This window comes from Odontesthes bonariensis, chromosome 15 (assembly GCF_027942865.1).
Source record: "Odontesthes bonariensis isolate fOdoBon6 chromosome 15, fOdoBon6.hap1, whole genome shotgun sequence".
In the NCBI taxonomy this organism is placed as follows: domain Eukaryota; kingdom Metazoa; phylum Chordata; class Actinopteri; order Atheriniformes; family Atherinopsidae; genus Odontesthes; species Odontesthes bonariensis.
Window position 1 is genome coordinate 37359792 of NC_134520.1, and position 20000 is coordinate 37379791.

At 45.1% G+C, this 20000-nt stretch overlaps 1 protein-coding gene across 5 annotated transcripts in view; it reads left to right on the plus strand.

The window, feature by feature from the left end:
• nfia (nuclear factor I/A) overlaps positions 1 to 20000 on the plus strand; it is a 201987-nt gene that overhangs the window by 144861 nt on the left and 37126 nt on the right. For all 5 annotated transcript variants that reach the window (XM_075486121.1, XM_075486123.1, XM_075486120.1 and 2 more), the window contains exons 3-4: positions 10767 to 10832; positions 13567 to 13641. In XM_075486121.1, the coding sequence (XP_075342236.1) occupies positions 10767 to 10832; positions 13567 to 13641 (141 nt within the window). The remainder of the gene's footprint in view (positions 1 to 10766; positions 10833 to 13566; positions 13642 to 20000) is intronic.

Consider the following 20000-nt stretch of genomic DNA (forward strand, 5'->3'; position numbering starts at 1 on the left):
GCTCAGCGGTCACCCCGTTTCACACGGACAGTTATTACTGTCGCACAACGTGCGCACGCACGCTTCATTTACTGGAGGAAGGTTAATATGAACTAATATTATATATATACTCTCTTTTATTATATATATAATCAAAGTCCCATCAAAGTCCAACCAGAATAAAAACAGCTAATTTTATCAGACATTTTGTATCTGTAACATCAGAGAACTGCTTGTTAAACTAGTAAAACGGCTGGTTAAACTGCTGGTTATACTGCTTGTTAAACTGCTGGTTAAACTGCTGGTTAAACTAGTTAAGCTGCTGGTTAAACTGGTTAAGTTGCTGGTTATACTGCTGGTTAAACTGCTGATTATACTAGTTACGCTGCTGGTTATACTGCTGGTTAAACTGCTGGTTAAGCTGCTAGTTACACTGCTGGTTAAACTAGTTAAGCTGTTGGTTATACTGCTGGTTAAACTAGTTAAACTGCTGGTTAAGCTGCTGGTTAAGCTGCTGGTTAAACTGCTGTTTAAACTGCTGGTTAAACTACCGGTTAAACTGCTGGTTAAGCTACTGGTTAAACTGCTGGTTAAGCTACTGGTTAAACTGCTGATAAAACTGCTGGTAAGACTGCTGGTTAAACTAGTTCATCTGCTGGTTAAACTGCTGGTTAAACTGCTGGTTAAACTGCTGGTTAAACTGATGTTAAACTATTGGTTAAGCTGCTGGTTAAACTGCTAGTTAAACTGCTGGTTAAACTGCTGGTCAAACTGCTGGTTAAACTGCTGGTCAAACTGCTGTTAAACTGCTGGTTACACTGCTGGTTAAACTGCTGTTAAACTGCTGGTTAAACTGCTGGTTAAGCTGCTGGTCAAACTGCTGGTTAAACTGCTGGTTAAGCTTTTGGTTAAACTGCTGGTTAAACTGCTAGTTAAACTTCTGGTTACACTGCTGGTCAAACTGCTGGTTAAACTGCTGGTTAAGCTTTTGGTTAAACTGCTGGTTAAACTGCTAGTTAAACTTCTGGTTACACTGCTGGTTTAACTGCTGGTTAAACTGCTGGTTAAACTGCTGGTTAAACTGCTGTTAAACTGCTGGTTAAGCTGTTGGTTAAACTGCTGGTTAAACGGCTGGTTAAACTGCTGGTTAAACGGCTGGTTAAACTGCTGTTAAACTGCTGGTTAAGCTGCTGGTTAAACTGCTGTTAAACTGCTGGTTAAACTGCTGGTTAAGCTGCTGGTTAAACTGCTGTTAAACTGCTGGTTAAACTGCTGTTAAACTGCTGGTTAAGCTGCTGGTTAAACTTCTGGTTACACTGCTGGTTAAACTGCTGGTTAAACTGCTAGTTAAACTGTTGGTTAAGCTGCTGGTTAAACTGCTGTTAAACTGCTGTTAAACTGTTGGTTAAGCTGCTGGTTAAGCTGCTGGTTAAACTGCTGGCTAAACTGCTGGTTAAACTGCTAGTTAAATTGCTGGTTAAGCTGCTGGTTAAGCTGCTGGTTAAGCTGCTGGTTAAACTGCTGGCTAAACTGCTGGTTAAACTGCTGGCTAAACTGCTGGTTAAACTGCTAGTTAAACTGTTGGTTAAGCTGCTGGTTAAACTGCTGTTAAACTGCTGTTAAACTGTTGGTTAAGCTGCTGGTTAAACTGCTGGTTAAGCTGCTGGTTAAACTGCTAGTTAAAGTGCTGGTTAAGCTGCAGGTTAAACTGCTAGTTAAACCGTTGGTTAAGCTGCTGGTTAGACTGCTGGTTAAGTATCTGGTTAAACTGCTGTTAAACTATTGGTTAAGCTGCTGGTTAAACTGCTAGTTAACCTGTTGGTTAACCTGTTGGTTAAGCTGCTGGTTAAACTGCTGGTTAAACTGCTGGTTAAACTGCTGTTAAACTGTTGGTTAAGCTGCTGGTTAAACTGCTGTTAAACTGTTGGTTAAGCTGCTGGTTAAGCTGCTGGTTAAACTGCTGGCTAAACTGCTGGTTAAACTGCTGGCTAAACTGCTGGCTAAACTGCTGGTTAAACTGCTAGTTAAACTGTTGGTTAAGCTGCTGGTTAAACTGCTGGCTAAACTGCTGGCTAAACTGCTGGTTAAACTGCTAGTTAAATTGCTGGTTAAGCTGCTGGTTAAGCTGCTGGTTAAACTGCTGGCTAAACTGCTGGTTAAACTGCTAGTTAAACTGTTGGTTAAGCTGCTGGTTAAACTGCTGTTAAACTGCTGTTAAACTGTTGGTTAAGCTGCTGGTTAAACTGCTGGTTAAGCTGCTGGTTAAACTGCTAGTTAAAGTGCTGGTTAAGCTGCAGGTTAAACTGCTAGTTAAACCGTTGGTTAAGCTGCTGGTTAGACTGCTGGTTAAGTATCTGGTTAAACTGCTGTTAAACTGTTGGTTAAGCTGCTGGTTAAACTGCTGGTTTAACTGCTGGTTAAACTGATGTTAAACTGTTGGATAAGCTGCTGGTTAAACTGCTGTTAAACTGTTGGTTAAGCTGCTGGTTAAACTGATGTTAAACTGCTGGTTAAACTTTTGTTAAACTGCAGGTTAAGCTGCTGGTTAAGCTGCTGGTTAAACTGCTGTTAAACTATTGGTTAAGCTGCTGGTTAAACTGCTAGTTAAAGTGCTGGTTAAGCTGCAGGTTAAACTGCTAGTTAAACTGTTGGTTAAGCTGCTGGTTAAACTGCTGGTTAAGCTGCTGGTTAAACTGCTGGTTAAACTGCTGGTTAAGCTGCTGGTTAAACTGATGTTAAACTGTTGGTTAAGCTGCTGGTTAAACTGCTGTTAAACTGCAGGTTAAGCTGCTGGTTAAGCTGCTGGTTAAACTGATGTTAAACTATTGGTTAAGCTGCTGGTTAAACTGCTGTTAGGTTGAACTTTGTTAGGAGCTGGTTCTGTAAATCAGATCTCAGTGAAATGTTTGTTGCTCGTCACCTTTCGGAGGAGTTCTTCACTTCGGGTTTCACCTGCCGGATTTTACCTGCCGGGTTTTACCTGCCGGGTTTCGCTTGCCGGGTTTTACCTGCCGGGTTTTACCTGTCGGGTTTTACCTGCCGGGTTTTACCTGCCGGGTTTTACCTGCTAGATTTTACCTGCCAGATTTCGCCTGCCGGGTTTCACTTTCCGGATTTTACCTGACAGATTTTACCTGCCGGGTTTCACTTTCCGGATTTTACCTGCCAGATTTTGCCTGCCGGGTTTCACATGCCGGGTTTTACTTGCCAGATTTCACCTGCCAGATTTTACCTGCCAGATTTCGCCTGCCGGGTTTCACATGCCGGGTTTCACCTGCCGGATTTTACCTGCTAGATTTTGCCTGCCAGATTTCGCCTGCCGGGTTTCACATGCCGGGTTTTACCTTCCGGGTTTCACCTTCCGGGTTTTACCTGCCAGATTTTTCCTGCCAGATTTCGCCTGCCGGGTTTCACCTGCCGGGTTTTACCTGCCGGGTTTTACCTGCCGGGTTTTACCTGCCGGGTTTCACCTTCCGGGTTTCACCTTCCGGGTTTTACCTGCCAGATTTTTCCTGCCAGATTTCGCCTGCCGGGTTTCACATGCCGGGTTTTACCTTCCGGGTTTTACCTGCCAGATTTTTCCTGCCAGATTTCGCCTGCCGGGTTTCACCTGCCGGGTTTCACCTGCCGGGTTTTACCTGCCGGGTTTCACATGCCGGGTTTTACCTGCCAGATTTTACCTGCCAGATTTCGCCTGCCGGGTTTCACCTGGCGGGTTTTACCTGCCGGGTTTCACCTGCCGGGTTTCACCTGCCGGGTTTCACCTGGCGGGTTTTAGCCTACCTGCCGGGTTTCACCTGCCGGATTTCACCTGCCGGGTTTCACCTGCCGGGTTTTAGCCTACCTGCCGGGTTTCACCTGCCGGGTTTCACCTGCCGGGTTTCACCTGCCAGGCTTCCTGTCTGTCTTCCTGTCCGGCCTCAGAATCTGGGGTCTGATCTGTAAATGATAGCGGACGCTGGATTCTTCCTCGATGATGATCAGCTGCCGCAGGTCAAAGGTCGACCACGTTTATATTTACACGCCGCTTCTTTGGCTGCCGTCCATCTCCAGTGTTAACGGGTCTGGAAGGTCTGGGGAGCGTGTTTGTGTGTTTACGTGTGTTTGTTAACGTGTGTTTACGTGTGTGTTTACGCGTGTTTACTTGTTTACGTGTGTTTACTTGTTTACGTGTGTTTACTTGTTTACGTGTGTGTGTGTGTGTGTTTACGTGTGTGTGTTTACATGTGTGTGTGTTTACGTGTGTGTGTGTGTGTTTACGTGTGTTTACTTGTTTACGTGTGTGTGTGTGTGTTTACGTGTGTGTGTTTACGTGTGTGTGTGTTTACGTGTGTGTGTGTGTGTGTGTTTACGCGTGTTTGTGTGTGTTTTCGTGTGTTTACGTGTGTTTACGTGTGTGTGTGTTTACGTGTGTGTGTGTGTGTGTTTACGCGTGTTTGTGTGTGTTTTCGTGTGTTTACGTGTGTGTTTGTGTGTGTTTACGCGTGTTTACGTGTGTTTACGTGTGTGTGTGTTTACGTGTGTGTGTGTGTGTGTGTGTTTACGTGTGTTTGTGTGTGTTTACGCGTGTTTACGTGTGTGTGTTTACGTGTGTGTGTGTTTACGTGTGTGTGTGTGTGTGTGTGTTTACGTGTGTTTGTGTGTGTTTACGTGTGTTTACATGTGTGTTTACGTGTGTTTACGTGTGTGTGTGTTTACGTGTGTGTGTGTTTACTTGTATGTTTACGTGTGTTTACGTGTGTGTGTGTGAGGATGGTAATGGCGTCGGGCCTCTTTTGTTCTGGCAGAAGGTGGCGAATGGCAGCCGCTCAAAGAAAACAGACAGAAGCTCCAAAATGGTTGCCAAAGCTTTAAGATGGCTGCCAGCCACGCACGCGCACACACATGGTGCACGCTGAGGAGCGCTGGTGTGTGTGGCAGAAAGCGTGTGTGTGTGTGTGTGTGCGCTGGCAGCAGCTTGTTGGCAGCGGCGGCCGGCTGGGCGTCCAACAACGGAGACGGCTGAAGGGATTCTCTTTCTCTCTTTATTAAACTCCGTCAGACGGGCGAGAGACTCAAACCGCAAACAGAGGAGGAGAGAGAGTCGGTCTAAAATGGCGGCGAGTTGGCGACGGCGTTTTGGCGCCTGTTTGTGTCGTTTTATTTCACGAACAAATGAAACAACAGAGAGTGTGTGAGTGCTGATTTCAGCCTCAGAGTGGGACGCCGTGTGTGTCCGTGTGGGGTGGGCGACACAAAATGGCGGCTGCTGGACGGCGTCGCAACGAGGAAGATTACTGTTGGTGTTTTATTTGGCGAGAGTCATCATTGGTCATACTGTGTGTGTGTGCACGTGCTCTGTGCATGTGCGTGGGCCAGAGTTCAAGACGCCAAGTCAGGTTTTTGATTCTGGACGTGCTCTGTGTGTGTGAGCGTGCACGTGTGGTGGCAGCAGTTTGGATCATTTTCAGGAAAATTTGATGAATGTGGAAAAAAACACATGAAACATTTGTTTTCTGTAACCTGAGAAGACGTCAGTTACCAGATCAATAACGCGATCAGACACACAGAGAGACACACAGAGAGAGAAATAAATATATATAAATATGAAGTTTTATGAACCTTTTCACTCATTTCAAACCACAAAAACTACTTTATTTACAGGAAGTGGCTTTTTTCCTTTTATACAGAGCACCTCCATGAACACAACACACAGATATATACGTATATATCTGTGTATATACACATATATATTTGATTTGATTTGAATATATTGATATATATGAATATGTATATATATATATATATATATATATATACATTTGTCACTGCTGTTTTTATATATCTTTTAGCTTGTATATATATATTTATTTTATATTTGTTCTTTTTTTTTACCTCCTACTTTATATTATATTTTACTTCATGTTTATTGCTGTTTTGCACCAGGGATAAGAGGGAAACACCATTTAAATTCTGTGCATGTCCTGCACATATGGCAGCATGGACAATAAAGTTGACTTAACAGAAACGAGGAATCAGTTTTAAAAAGAGCTTCAGATTAACTGTAAATATGTCTAAAGAGTTCCAGTTTATTTTATTTTATTTTATTTTATTTTATTTTATTTTATTTTATTTTATTTTAGTTCCCACAGAGATTACAGACTGGTCCAGAGAACTTTTCTTGAGAGGAATGATGAGATCACAGAACCTCCCGTGAATCGATCTGTTCTTATAGATTAAAATAAATAATATATATATTATATTATTTATAATAAAGTGAGGAGGATCCTTTATCTTTTGCTCTGAGAGGAAACATTTTTATCTCTTAAAGAAAGTTCATTTTCTCCAGATTCTTTCTCTGAAGCTGGTCTGTTCCTCGGTGCAGAGTCGGGGGGGGGGGGGGGGGGGGGCTTTAAGTGAAACCTGAAGTTTGTTTTGTTTCCTGGTGCACAGCCTGTCCCCCCCCCCCCTCAGAGGGGGAGGATGCAGACAGTCTGCTCCCACGCCTCATTAGCATATTTAATTAACCTGATGACGGCTGAATGAGGGGAGCGGGGGTGAGTGGGGGGGGGGGGCAGTGTGTGAAAGTGCCCTCAGACGTACACCCATCCACAGCGCCCCGTTGCCCCCCCGTCACCCCCGCCGGTTGCCGTGGTTTCGGCTTGATGCTCTTTGTTTTAAGCTGCTGAAGCAAAGAGGCTCGCTGAGCAGCATGCAAACCACGGCCCATAAAAGCTGCACTTTGTCTCAGCTGGGGGGCCGCCGGGGGGGGTCCTCCCGGAGCAAGTTTAATTAAACCACACAGCCTGGTGGCGGCGGCGTGCAGGCACAGCGCCGGCGGTCCGGAGCACCAGGAACAAACGCTCAGAAAGCAGCCGTTTCTGAAACATTCGGACAACAGACAGCTGCTTCCTGAAGCCCAGAGACGCTGAAACCAGGGAGACTCAGTCCTGAGTCATGGCCCGGCTCCCGGCTCCAGGGGGCTGATGGGTAATATTTCTTCCTCCTCTACTATTTTATCTGCAGCGGGCCGATCGATGCCACTGAAGCAGCTAAATCATTCGCGGGAGCAAAAGCTGCATGGAGGCAGAGAGCATGCTGGGAGAACAGAGGCTGCACACTTTCTCTGTCGGAGGACGAGTGATTCCCAGAATCCTCCGAGCCGACGGCAGGTCAAAGCTCCAGCTGCGGGCCAACAGTCCGACGCTTTCTGACACCTGTTTCCCTCACAGGGAATATGAAAACGGGCCGTTAACTGTTGAAGAAGATGCATTTCTTCCTTTTAATGATGGTGATCTTTCCTTTAAATCCCTCATCTATTAAACACTTAATCAGGACATAAAAGCAGAAGCACAACTCGTGAAAAGGAAGACTGAGAACAGCCTAAGAAAGGCAGAATGTTAAAGGTTTAGTGCTTCAGTTTGAGCTGTTTCAGCTCCTGTCTCTTTAAGGAGACTCCGCCCCCACTGCCTGCTCTGCTCTGATTGGCTGATTTCTGGAAGCCTGCTGAGGGACAGCAGTCTCTGGCTGTGTTCGAAACCGCATACATACTGCATACTACATACTGCATACTGCATACTGCATACTACATACTGCATACTACATACTACATACTGCATACTACATACTGCATACTACATACTACATACTGCATACTGCATACTGCGTACTACATACTACATACTAAATACTGCATACTACATACTACATACTGCATACTACATACTACATACTGCATACTACATACTGCATACTAAATACTGCATACTGCATACTGCGTACTACATACTACATACTAAATACTGCATACTACATACTACATACTGCATACTGCATACTACATACTGCATACTGCATACTGCGTACTACATACTACATACTAAATACTGCATACTACATACTGCATACTACATACTGCATACTAAATACTGCATACTACATACTACATACTGCATACTACATACTACATACTACATACTGCATACTACATACTGCATACTACACACTGCATACTGCATACTACATACTATATACTGCATACTGCATACTGTATACTACATACTGCATACTACATACTGCATACTACATACTACATACTACATACTGCATACTACATACTGCATACTACATACTGCTTACTACATACTGCATACTACATACTACATACTGCATACTGCATACTGTATACTACATACTGCATTCTACATACTGCATACTACATACTACATACTACATACTGCATACTACATACTGCATACTACATACTACATATTGCATACTGTATATTATATACTACATACTGCATACTACATACTGCATACTACATACTACATGCTGCATACTGCATACTACATACTACATACTGCATACTGCATACCGCATACTACATACTACATACTGCATACTCCATACTGCATACTACACACTGCATACTACATACTACATACTACATACTGCATACTACATACTACATACTGCATACTACATACTGCATACTACATACTGCATACTGCATACTGCATACTACATACTGCATACTGCATACTACATACTGCATACTACATACTGCATACTACATACTGCATACTACATACTACATACTGCATACTGCATACTACGTACTACATACTGCATACTACATACTGCATACTGCATACTGCGTACTACATACTACATACTAAATACTGCATACTACATACTACATACTACATACTGCATACTACATACTACATACTAAATACTGCATACTACATACTACATACTACATACTGCATACTACATACTACACACTGCATACTGCATACTACATACTACATACTACATACTGCATATTGCATACTGTATACTACATACTGCATACTACATACTGCATACTACATACTACATACTACATACTGCATACTGCATACTACATACTACATACTACATACTGCATACTACATACTACACACTGCATACTGCATACTACATACTACATACTACACACTGCTTACTACATACTGCATACTACATACTACATACTGCATATTGCATACTGTATACTACATACTGCATACTACATACTGCATACTACATACTACATACTGCATACTGCATACTACATACTGCATACTGCATACTACACACTGCATACTGCATACTGCATACTGCATACTACATACTGCATACTACATACTACATACCGCATACCGCATACTACATACTGCATACTGCATACTGCATACTACACACTACATACTGCATACTGCATACTACATACTGCATACTCCATACTTCCATACTACATACTACATACTTCCATACTACATACTACTGGTATGAAGGTGGGTGGAGCTTCTGGTATGAAGGTGGGTGGGGCTTGTGGTATGAAGGTGGGTGGAGCTTCTGGTATGAAGGTGGGTGGGGCTTGTGGTATGAAGGTGGGAGGTGCTTCTGGTATGAAGGTGGGAGGGGCTTCTGGTATGAAGGTGGGAGGGGCTTCTGGTATGAAGGTGGGTGGAGCTTCTGGTATGAAGGTGGGTGGGGCTTGTGGTATGAAGGTGGGTGGGGCTTGTGGTATGAAGGTGGGTGGAGCTTCTGGTATGAAGGTGGGTGGGGCTTGTGGTATGAAGGTGGGAGGTGCTTCTGGTATGAAGGTGGGAGGGGCTTCTGGTATGAAGGTGGGAGGGGCTTCTGGTATGAAGGTGGGAGGGGCTTCTGGTATGAGGTTCTCCTTTAAAGCGAGGCGGCAGCATGTTGGCTTCTGTCTGATCCTGGTTCTCTGGGGTAACTCGGCTCTCCTCACGAGGAAACACAGATCTGCGCCCGTCACTGAGCGCTGACACTCGTCTGCCAGACAGTCTGCCGTGTGTGAACATCCAGGTGAAACCAGAGAGCTGCGGTATCCTGATCAATACTCGCCTCACACACTCACCGGCGGAGTTTCTGACCCGAACGCTGGACCTGAGGTGCAAATAACAGCAGAACCAAAGAGAGTCGGCCTGAATGTTTCTGATAAAGTGTTGAATGTTCCTCTGATAAACTCAGCTGTTAAACCTTAGAATTTCACTCTAAAACACCAAATAAAACAACAAACTGCAGGAATGGGACAGTTTGTCCCTAAAAACCAGCGTATTCATATGTTCCTGTTCAACTCAGTTGAATATTTGTCTGCTTTTTTACTCGATGATTCCAGTAACTTTACTGAAAAATGAGAAAACTCTGCTGAGGTTCTAAAAGCTGTGGCAGGAGATCTGCCCCGATAGTCTTAGTGTGGGGAAACTCTTCCTGATCGGAGGTTTGTGTTCGCCTGTTGATACCCGAGGCGGTTCCCCTCCCGATCAGCAGGCGGCGCTACGTTAGACGACCCAATCTCTTACGTCTATGGTGAAAGTGTTTGATTGGTTGTTCACCTTCCGGCTCCGTTCCTCCTCACAGGGAACGATGGCGACCGGGAGAGAAAGGCTGCTGTTGGAGTTGGAGCTGGTTGATGTTGAAATGCAAATAATTTTATAAACTCAGTAAAAATTGCGCTGTTGTTGTTGTTGTTGTTGTTGTTGTTGTGAGAGGAGGGTAATAACTAACCGGAAAAGTGATTCCGGAAATGATGTTGTTTGCCGACCAATCACAACCCTTGCGGTCTACTCGAGTGTGTTTGTGTCGCTCAGTTAAAGGAAACAAACTTTCTCTCATGTTGGTTTGCAAAGCTCCCAGCTGTCACCAGTTGGTGTGTGTGTGTGTGCACGTGTGTGTGTGTGTGTTTATTAAATGCGTGTGTTATGGTCGCTGTTTGGCTCGTCCTCATTGTTGTTTATCTGTTTTCCCTCCAGAAACCGGCCAATCAGAAAGCCCCAACCAGGCCAGCGAATCGGACATCAAGGAGCAGCCAGAGAACGGTACGCACACACTCATGCACGCACACATGCACGCACGCACGTGTATTTACTGTGCACATACACAGGCTGACCTGCACGTTAACCTGGTGGTTACACACACACACACACACACACACACACACACACACACACACACACACACACACACACATTCCTCTGCAGAGGTTGTTTGTCTGGATCAGGGAGGTGTGCATGACAGATTTTTATTTTTAAGTGTGTGTGTGTGTGTGTGTGTGTGTGTGTTCTTGCACTTAGTGTTGAGTGAGGACTACACCAAGTTTATAACCAACATAGTGAGGACATTTTGGCCGGTCCTCACTTTGTTTCCCCCTAGATTACCTCGTTAGGTTATATAAGCCGCTTTTGGACAGAGCCGTTCTAAGAACGGTCCTCCTGGAACTCCGTTCTGATAGCCGCCCTTCTCCAGGGGAACTGTTTCAGTTTGCAGTCCCACATGAGTCGGACCTGATAGGGACTGATGCGACAGCGACGTGTTACTTTAGCGCCACATTCAACAACAAAACAAAACAAAACCCGGTAACCCAAGGGGCGGAGCTACCGACCAGCAAACACCTCCGTCAGATCTGAGGAGAAGGAGCTGAAATGGTTCCAGGAACTGAGGGCCGTGGTCCCTGGTATGTGCGAATGCAGGAGAAAACGGCCCCGTGGATTAAAAGGTTACAGGAACTGCCAAAGGTTCCTACAGTCCGAATGCGGCTATAGATGCTATCCTCTCATTTTCTCAGTAGGACCTCAGAATGTCCTAAGCGTCCATTTTTCCTAAAGTTTAACACAGATCAAAATCTTTCGTGCTTCTCAAAGTCTGAAGCTGTGTTTTGGATCACTCCGCCACCGAGTGTCTGGAATGACACTTTGTTTGTTTCTGAGTGAACTAGAAATACTGGTCCTCACTTTGGGAGTGGTTTTACTCGGTCCTTACTCAGCATTAAGTGTGTGTGTGTGTGTGTGTGTGTGTGTGTGTGTGTGTGTGTGTGTGTGTGTGTGTGTGTGTGTGTGTGTGTGTGTGTGTGTGTGTGTGTCTGTGTGTGTGTGTGTGTGTGTGTGTGTGTGTGTGTGTGTGTGTGTGTGTGGAGGATATCCTCCCTGGTTTTATCTGAAGTGTTGGACCTTGACCCGGCTCTCAGCTACGTGCTGTCAGACACACACAGCTGGTTCTGATTATCCTCACTGGAGACAGAAGCTTCACTTCCCAACTGGTGTAAAAAACTACTCAAGTACTGAGTAACTGTTGAGTAACGTCTGATTTATTTGTTAACACAAGCATTCAATCAGACAGACAAACATACTAAATAATCATCTTTAGGTAAATTAGAGTTCATCCAATTGATCAAATAAATTTAAATGAATTAATTAATTATAAAATAGCTTAAATTAGAATAATCCAGGTAAATTCAAGAACTTCAATAAAAAATAAGAGAGACTTAGGAAATGTTTAAAACATATGTAACCCATATGTAACCTAAAAAACAAACATTCACCTATCCATGGGGGGAAAAACGAGTTTAGGAAACTTTACCGTGTAGCCTAATGTAGCGGAGTAAGAGGACAGTTTCTGCTGCACACATCTACTCAAGTAAAAGTAAAAAGTATAGAGATTTAAAACTACTCCTACAAGTATAATGTTTTCAAAAACTTACTCAAATAAATGTAACTCGTTACTACCCACCTCTGGTCCCGATTCAGAGCAGTATGTCCCAGAAACACATCATTTTTCAGGCCAAACAAACTGTCCACAGCAGATGAACAGGATCCCTTACAGGATGTCCTTAAGCCCAGCGCAGACTCACCACCTACAGTCGGACCTGATGTGTGTGATTCTGTGGGAGGAAGAAAACCCACACACAAAAGCTTCTTTTTGTTAAATTATTTATTATATTTTTATTATAAAATATGAACCAGCACATCTACTGTCAGTAAATCCAGAGAAGAAGAAATGATCGTGAAGGAAGACAGAAAAAAGCTTCATTAAAACAGTGAAATGATGGCTGTGTTCGAAACCGCATACTACATACTTCCATACTGCATACTCATCGATCAGACAGTATGCAGAGCGTTTACCCACAATGCATTGCGCTCCTGCCCGAGCCGAAATCAGCCGGCCTGAAGCTGATTTCCCTTAAGCTCTAAACTCTGTAAACTTTAGCAACATTTGAAACATTTTCAGGAGAGAAAGTAGTCGTTTAGATCCCCAACGTGTTGAAAACCTGACAAAATACCGGCTGTTTACAATTTTGTTCCCACGAATTCAGCGCTACTAAAGCTAGCCGCAGTGAGCTAACGCACTTCCGGTTATTTTCACAAAATAAAATACCCGTTGCCTTTTATCATAGGGAAAGCCATTACCATACAATTGGTGCTTTTGTTTTGAAAACAGGAAGTGAACCTACCCTCGTTGTAGCTAGCTTGAAACTGACGTTTTGACAGGAAATGACGATCGGAGACGTCACGTTACGTTGCATCTTGGGTAGTTAGAGTATGAGTAGTAACCTCATGATGCATACCCAACATTTAGAGAATCTAGTATGCATCCGGGAACTTAAAAAAGTTAAAGTTAGTAGGAGTAGTAGGAGAAGTATGCGGTTTGGAACACAGCCGATGTGTAACTGATGGGAAAACAGACTGAAATGATCCTGACACTAACACTGAGACAAAGATCTGATGGATCTGTTAGCACCACAGCTCCCACACCTCTGACTGTGCTCCTCTTCCTCAGGTCACCTGGGCTTTCAGGACAGCTTCGTCACACCTGGAGTGTTCACGGTGGCCGAGCTCGTACGAGTGTCACAGAGTGAGTTCGCCTCTTTGTTTCTGTCTGTAGACTGGATCAGTCCAGTTATATATCAATGTGAGCAGCTTCCTTTGAACCGAGCTGAAACCGAGTGTTTTCCTGCTGGTCGTTCAACGGAAACTTAAAGGTGATTCAGCTTTGACCTCATTTTTCACACCTGGACGCCGGCTGTGGTGTTTCAGGGTGTGAACGGCGAGCGGCGAGCAGCTGCCGCCATCAAAGCTCCACGTTTACTTTCATTGTGCACTCTGAATCAATAGTATCTGAAATAAATAACTGATTTTCAGCTCCTATTTTTAAAAAAAGTCTTTAAGAAAGCATCACTGAACCAAAATCTGATTGTTTCTGCTTTTTTTTGTTGCAACTCTGATTTTTCAGCCCATTTTGAGCTCTTTAAAGCTCTTCTTTTAGGGACAAACCCTCCCACTATGCAGATGACACTCAGCTGTATTTCTCTTTAACATGTTTCTCAGCTGCAGATCTTTCTGAGCTGCTCAGACTCTGTTAAAGTTGGATGTCTGACAGCTTTCTGCAGCTTAATGCAGAGGAAACAGAGTCTGAGTCCCACAGATCTGTGTCTCAGGGAGACTGGGTCCTCCTGCTTCTGAATCTTCTATCAGGAACTTTGGGCTAACTTTCCTCTCAGCTTTCACTTTGGATGCTCGTGTCAAATCTCTGGTTGGCTTGTTTTTATCTCTTCAGAAATATTTCACAGTTAAGTCCCGTTGTGTCCCGCTCTGAGCTGGAAACTGTTCTTCCTGCATTTATTCCAGCAGCTCTGGGTTATTGGGATTCTTTGTGAAACTCTTTGAAACATCTGCGGGTCATGTGATCAGAGCCCGAGGTCTGTGGACTTAAAAAGCAGCTAAAAACTCAGGTTTTTAAACTTTGGTTTTTATGTTGCAGCTTTTTGTTTGAAGCTCTTTGTGATGTTTATCCTGAAAGCTGCTGGACAGGAAACATTTTACTGAGTTTTAACTGATTTTTATGCGTTAGTAACCAGAACTTCAGCCTCTGGAAGGTGACAGCGTTACATAACATAACACTATCACAGCGTTCTGGGTGTTTGTGGTCAGAGGTCTGAAAAACTCTGTGAGCTTGGAAATGTGAGCCTGGAAAAGTTTGGAGTTTTTACCTGGAAACTGTCGATGAAGATGAAGGTATGAAAACTTCATCATCAGCTGCAGCCAATCAGCCGCCTCCGTCTGAGCTGCTGCTATAACCGGGAGAGGGAGAGACAAAGAGTGGCGGGCGTGACCTTTAAAAGTGCCGACAGGAGAGAGAGTGACAGAGCGCAGTGGATCTATATGTCGATCGCCCACTGCTAACAATAGGAGATGTAAAGTGCCTGTCAGCGCGCACACACTCAGAAATAAACACACAAACTTTAGCATCCACCCACACACCAACAGAGTTCACCTGCCAGGTTTCATCTTAACTTTAAAAAAATTAAACTTTTATTCGTCTTCATAAGAATGAAGGGTTCAGAACGGCGCCGCCCTGGTGGCGGCAGCTGCAGCTGCGGACATCCTGAGTCTGACTGCGTCTTCTTCAGCTTCTGAAACATAATTCCGACTTCTGCTGCGGGTGGTTATCAACATCTGTTATGATGCGTAACCACGGTAACAGGAAAGCTGTTAACCTGTCGGAGCAGCTAACTGAGCTTTCCAAAGCCAAAGTAACGCCTGGAATAAGACCCCAAATCAAGACGAGTTAAAGAGGAGACGTCTGGGAAGCAGAGCAGGAACAAAATGGAGACAAAGGAGGAGGAAGTTTAAAGCATTTCTTCCCTCGATCATGATGGGAAATGTGAGATCTCTGGAGGATAAAATGGACGTGCTTGGAGCCCTGATGAGGACACAGCAGGAATATCAGGCCTGGCTGCAGGAACAGCTGAGTTACCTGCTGACGCTGTGTGTGACATCATCAGCTGAGCTGTTGCTAAGCTACAGAAACAACAGCCCGACCCACCGATAGAGACCTCTGAAGGTTTCTGCCGCACCTTCCTCACTGCTACACCTTCAGCTGGTTTATGTTTAATTCTGTTATCTGGAACAACAGCTGATCTGTAATAATAATTAATGCTGCAGGGATATAATTTACCTTCTGGGATCAATAAAGTTTCACTGAAGGGAACTGAATAAACCAACAGAACCAACCTGAAGGTCCTCATCGGGCCACATTTCTCCAACATGCTTCCATTAATGGTTCAAAGTGAATAAACTCAGCTGGACTGAGTCACCACTTGGGGGCGGTGCAGGCTACGTTGTTCCTGGTTTCAGTAGAAGAAGTACTTGTTCAAACAGGAAAAAACATCCACAAGAGGAAGATGGCAGGTTAAATCTGGGATGTTAAATCATCAGAAACATTCATCCTGATGTGCAGAAACAGAGAAGATGAACTGTTTTCACTTTAGTTTTTAGAGTTTTATCAGCTCATTGACCTTTTCTTGGTCACATCTTCTAAATAAAGTGATGGAAACCAGGTTAATGGATCAGGATCATACAGAAACAAACTCCTTCTCAACTTAGAAAAGAAAAGCTTGGAAGAACAGAGGAGGGAATCTGTTGCTCTGCAGACTCAGACCGACCCGTTAAAGGGTTAAAGCTCCGGATCAATGGGCATCTTTGGGTTTTCAGATAAATTAAAGTGAATCTACTTGATTACCATCACTGGAAACGTGCTCAGTTGTAGCAGCAACACAGAGCTGTCCGTGCACTGTGTGTGTGTGTGATACTATAAAGCAGATAAAGTTTCCTGCCTGGACCACATTTAATTTCTGTAATGTGAGCAGCATGAAGGAAAGAGTGTGTCTGCTTTAACGTGGCCGCAGCACACACACGTGTTTGCACACAAAGACGCATTCAGACGGACACAAATGTATGCACACACACCCTTTCTTTGTGTGCGTGTGCATTGTGTTGGTCAGCAGATTTGCAGCGATGCGGCTCTGGAAGAATCACTTATGGATTAGAGTGCAGGAGAGTCCGCCGCATGTGTGCTGATATAAAGCTGCAGCTTTCACCTGAAGAAGAGAAAAGCCTCAGGCTGCTGCAGCTTTCACCTGAAGAAGAGAAAAGCCTCAGGCTGCTGCAGCTTTCACCTGAAGAAGAGAAAAGCCTCAGGCTGCTGCTGCAGCTTTCACCTGAAGAAGAGAAAAGCCTCAGGCTGCTGCTGCTTTCACCTGAAGAAGAGAAAAGCCTCAGGCTGCTGCAGCTGCTTTCACCTGAAGAAGAGAAAAGCCTCAGGCTGCTGCTGCTTTCACCTGAAGAAGAGAAAAGCCTCAGGCTGCTGCTGCTTTCACCTGAAGAAGAGAAAAGCCTCAGGCTGCTGCTGCTTTCACCTGAAGAAGAGAAAAGCCTCAGGCTGCTGCTTTCACCTGAAGAAGAGAAAAGCCTCAGGCTGCTGCTGCAGCTTTCAGAACACCTGAAGAAGAGAAAAGCCTCAGGCTGCTGCTGCTTTCACCTGAAGAAGAGAAAAGCCTCAGGCTGCTGCTGCTGCTTTCACCTGAAGAAGAGAAAAGCCTCAGGCTGCTGCTGCTTTCACCTGAAGAAGAGAAAAGCCTCAGGCTGCTGCAGCTTTCACCTGAAGAAGAGAAAAGCCTCAGGCTGCTGCTGCTTTCACCTGAAGAAGAGAAAAGCCTCAGGCTGCTGCTGCTTTCACCTGAAGAAGAGAAAAGCCTCAGGCTGCTGCTGCAGCTTTCAGAACACCTGAAGAAGAGAAAAGCCTCAGGCTGCTGCAGCTTTCACCTGAAGAAGAGAAAAGCCTCAGGCTGCTGCTGCTTTCACCTGAAGAAGAGAAAAGCCTCAGGCTGCTGCTGCTGCTTTCACCTGAAGAAGAGAAAAGCCTCAGGCTGCTGCTGCTTTCACCTGAAGAAGAGAAAAGCCTCAGGCTGCTGCAGCTTTCACCTGAAGAAGAGAAAAGCCTCAGGCTGCTGCTGCTGCTGCTTTCACCTGAAGAAGAGAAAAGCCTCAGGCTGCTGCTGCTGCTGCTTTCACCTGAAGAAGAGAAAAGCCTCAGGCTGCTGCTGCTTTCACCTGAAGAAGAGAAAAGCCTCAGGCTGCTGCTGCTTTCACCTGAAGAAGAGAAAAGCCTCAGGCTGCTGCTGCTGCTTTCACCTGAAGAAGAGAAAAGCCTCAGGCTGCTGCTGCAGCTTTCACCTGAAGAAGAGAAAAGCCTCAGGCTGCTGCAGCTTTCACCTGAAGAAGAGAAAAGCCTCAGGCTGCTGCAGCTTTCACCTGAAGAAGAGAAAAGCCTCAGGCTGCTGCTGCTTTCACCTGAAGAAGAGAAAAGCCTCAGGCTGCTGCTGCTGCTGCTTTCACCTGAAGAAGAGAAAAGCCTCAGGCTGCTGCTGCAGCTTTCAGAACACCTGAAGAAGAGAAAAGCCTCAGGCTGCTGCTGCTTTCACCTGAAGAAGAGAAAAGCCTCAGGCTGCTGCTGCTGCTTTCACCTGAAGAAGAGAAAAGCCTCAGGCTGCTGCTGCTTTCACCTGAAGAAGAGAAAAGCCTCAGGCTGCTGCTGCTTTCACCTGAAGAAGAGAAAAGCCTCAGGCTGCTGCTGCTTTCACCTGAAGAAGAGAAAAGCCTCAGGCTGCTGCTGCTTTCACCTGAAGAAGAGAAAAGCCTCAGGCTGCTGCTGCTTTCACCTGAAGAAGAGAAAAGCCTCAGGCTGCTGCTGCAGCTTTCAGAACACCTGAAGAAGAGAAAAGCCTCAGGCTGTTGGAACCGTGCAGAGACTCATCATCTCTGTGTTCTAGACAAAGTTCCAAGTGTCTGAGAATTTTTTTTTTTTTGGGGGGCTTTTTATGCCTTTAATGAGAGGACAGTTGGAGAGAGACAGGAAGCAGGGGGCAGAGAGAGGGGGCAGACATGCAGCACAGGGCAGTCCGGTGCGGGACTGGAACCGGGGCCGGCTGCAGCGAGGACTAAGCCTCTGTACATGGGCCGGCTGCAGCGAGGACTAAGCCTCTGTACATGGGCCGGCTGCAGCGAGGACTAAGCCTCTGTACATGGGCCGGCTGCAGCGAGGACTAAGCCTCTGTACATGGGGCAGCTGCAGCGAGGACTGTAGCCTCTGTACATGGGCCCGCTGCAGCGAGGACTAAGCCTCTGTACATGGGGCAGCTGCAGCGAGGACTAAGCCTCTGTACATGGGCCGGCTGCAGCGAGGACTGTAGCCTCTGTACATGGGCGGCTGCTCAACCCACTACGCCACCGACCGCCCCAAAGTGTCTGAGAGGGTTTAACAGCATAAAACAGTATTTGTAATGAATCCAAATCCAAAATACGTTATTTTACTGTTAAATAAATGATGGTAGATGCGCTGTAAAATGACTAAAACACAGTTATCCTACCGTCATGTACTGTAATCCCAAAACCAGTATTATACTGTATGATAAATAACAGTAGCTGCACTGTAAAATAACTACAACACCTACCAGTATTCTACGGTCAAAAGCCGCATTCCCACTGTAGGAACCTTTGGCAGTTCCTAGAACCTTTTCAGGAACAAGGCCGTTTTTTCCCTCATTCGCACATACAGGAACTCGGGACCGCGGCCTCGGGATCACCATCATGCAGACCATGAACACGGTGGCCTCCCCGCTCTCCATGTTAGCTTCTTCTTCTCTCCTTCCTTTTACCGGGTTTTGTTTTGTTTTGTTGTTGAATGTGGCGCTAAAGTAACACGTCGCTGTCGGATCAGTCCCCATCAGGTCCGACTCATGTGGGACTGCAGACTGAGACAGTTCCCCTGGGGAAGGGCGGCTATATACTGTAATCCAAAAAACACTATTATACTGTTAAAATAAATAACAGTAAAATACTGGCGTCCCTGCTGCCTGTATTTTACTGTTATTCTTTACAGTGAAGCTTATTGGATATTCAGTACAAGGGCACTGCCAGAACCACGTGGAATTACTTGGCTAGTACTCGGATAGTAATTCATCTTGTGATATTTACAAAAACCTGCAGACCTTCCCCATAAAGAACAAAGAGATTTATCACACTTTATAACTTTCTGCTTTTTTAGATTCCTCCTCAGAGAGTTCAGCTCAGAGAGCAGTGATGTCACACACTCTGAATCCTGGAAAATATCTGGTCTGAAGCTCCTTTCATGCTGACAGCTTCTCTTCAGCATTTACAGTTTATACGTCCAAACGGAGGGATTTCTGTCTGCTTTCCCTCAGTGTGACTGTCACAGTTTCATCTGAAACCCCCTCAGAGTTCTCTGGAGGTGAGGGTCTCTCTAACCTGCCATAAAAAACGTATAAAACACAGCAGGTGGATAAAGATAAATCTGTGAGTCCACAACAAGATTCTGCTGCTCACACCTCAACAATCTGTTCGATCCAACTTACA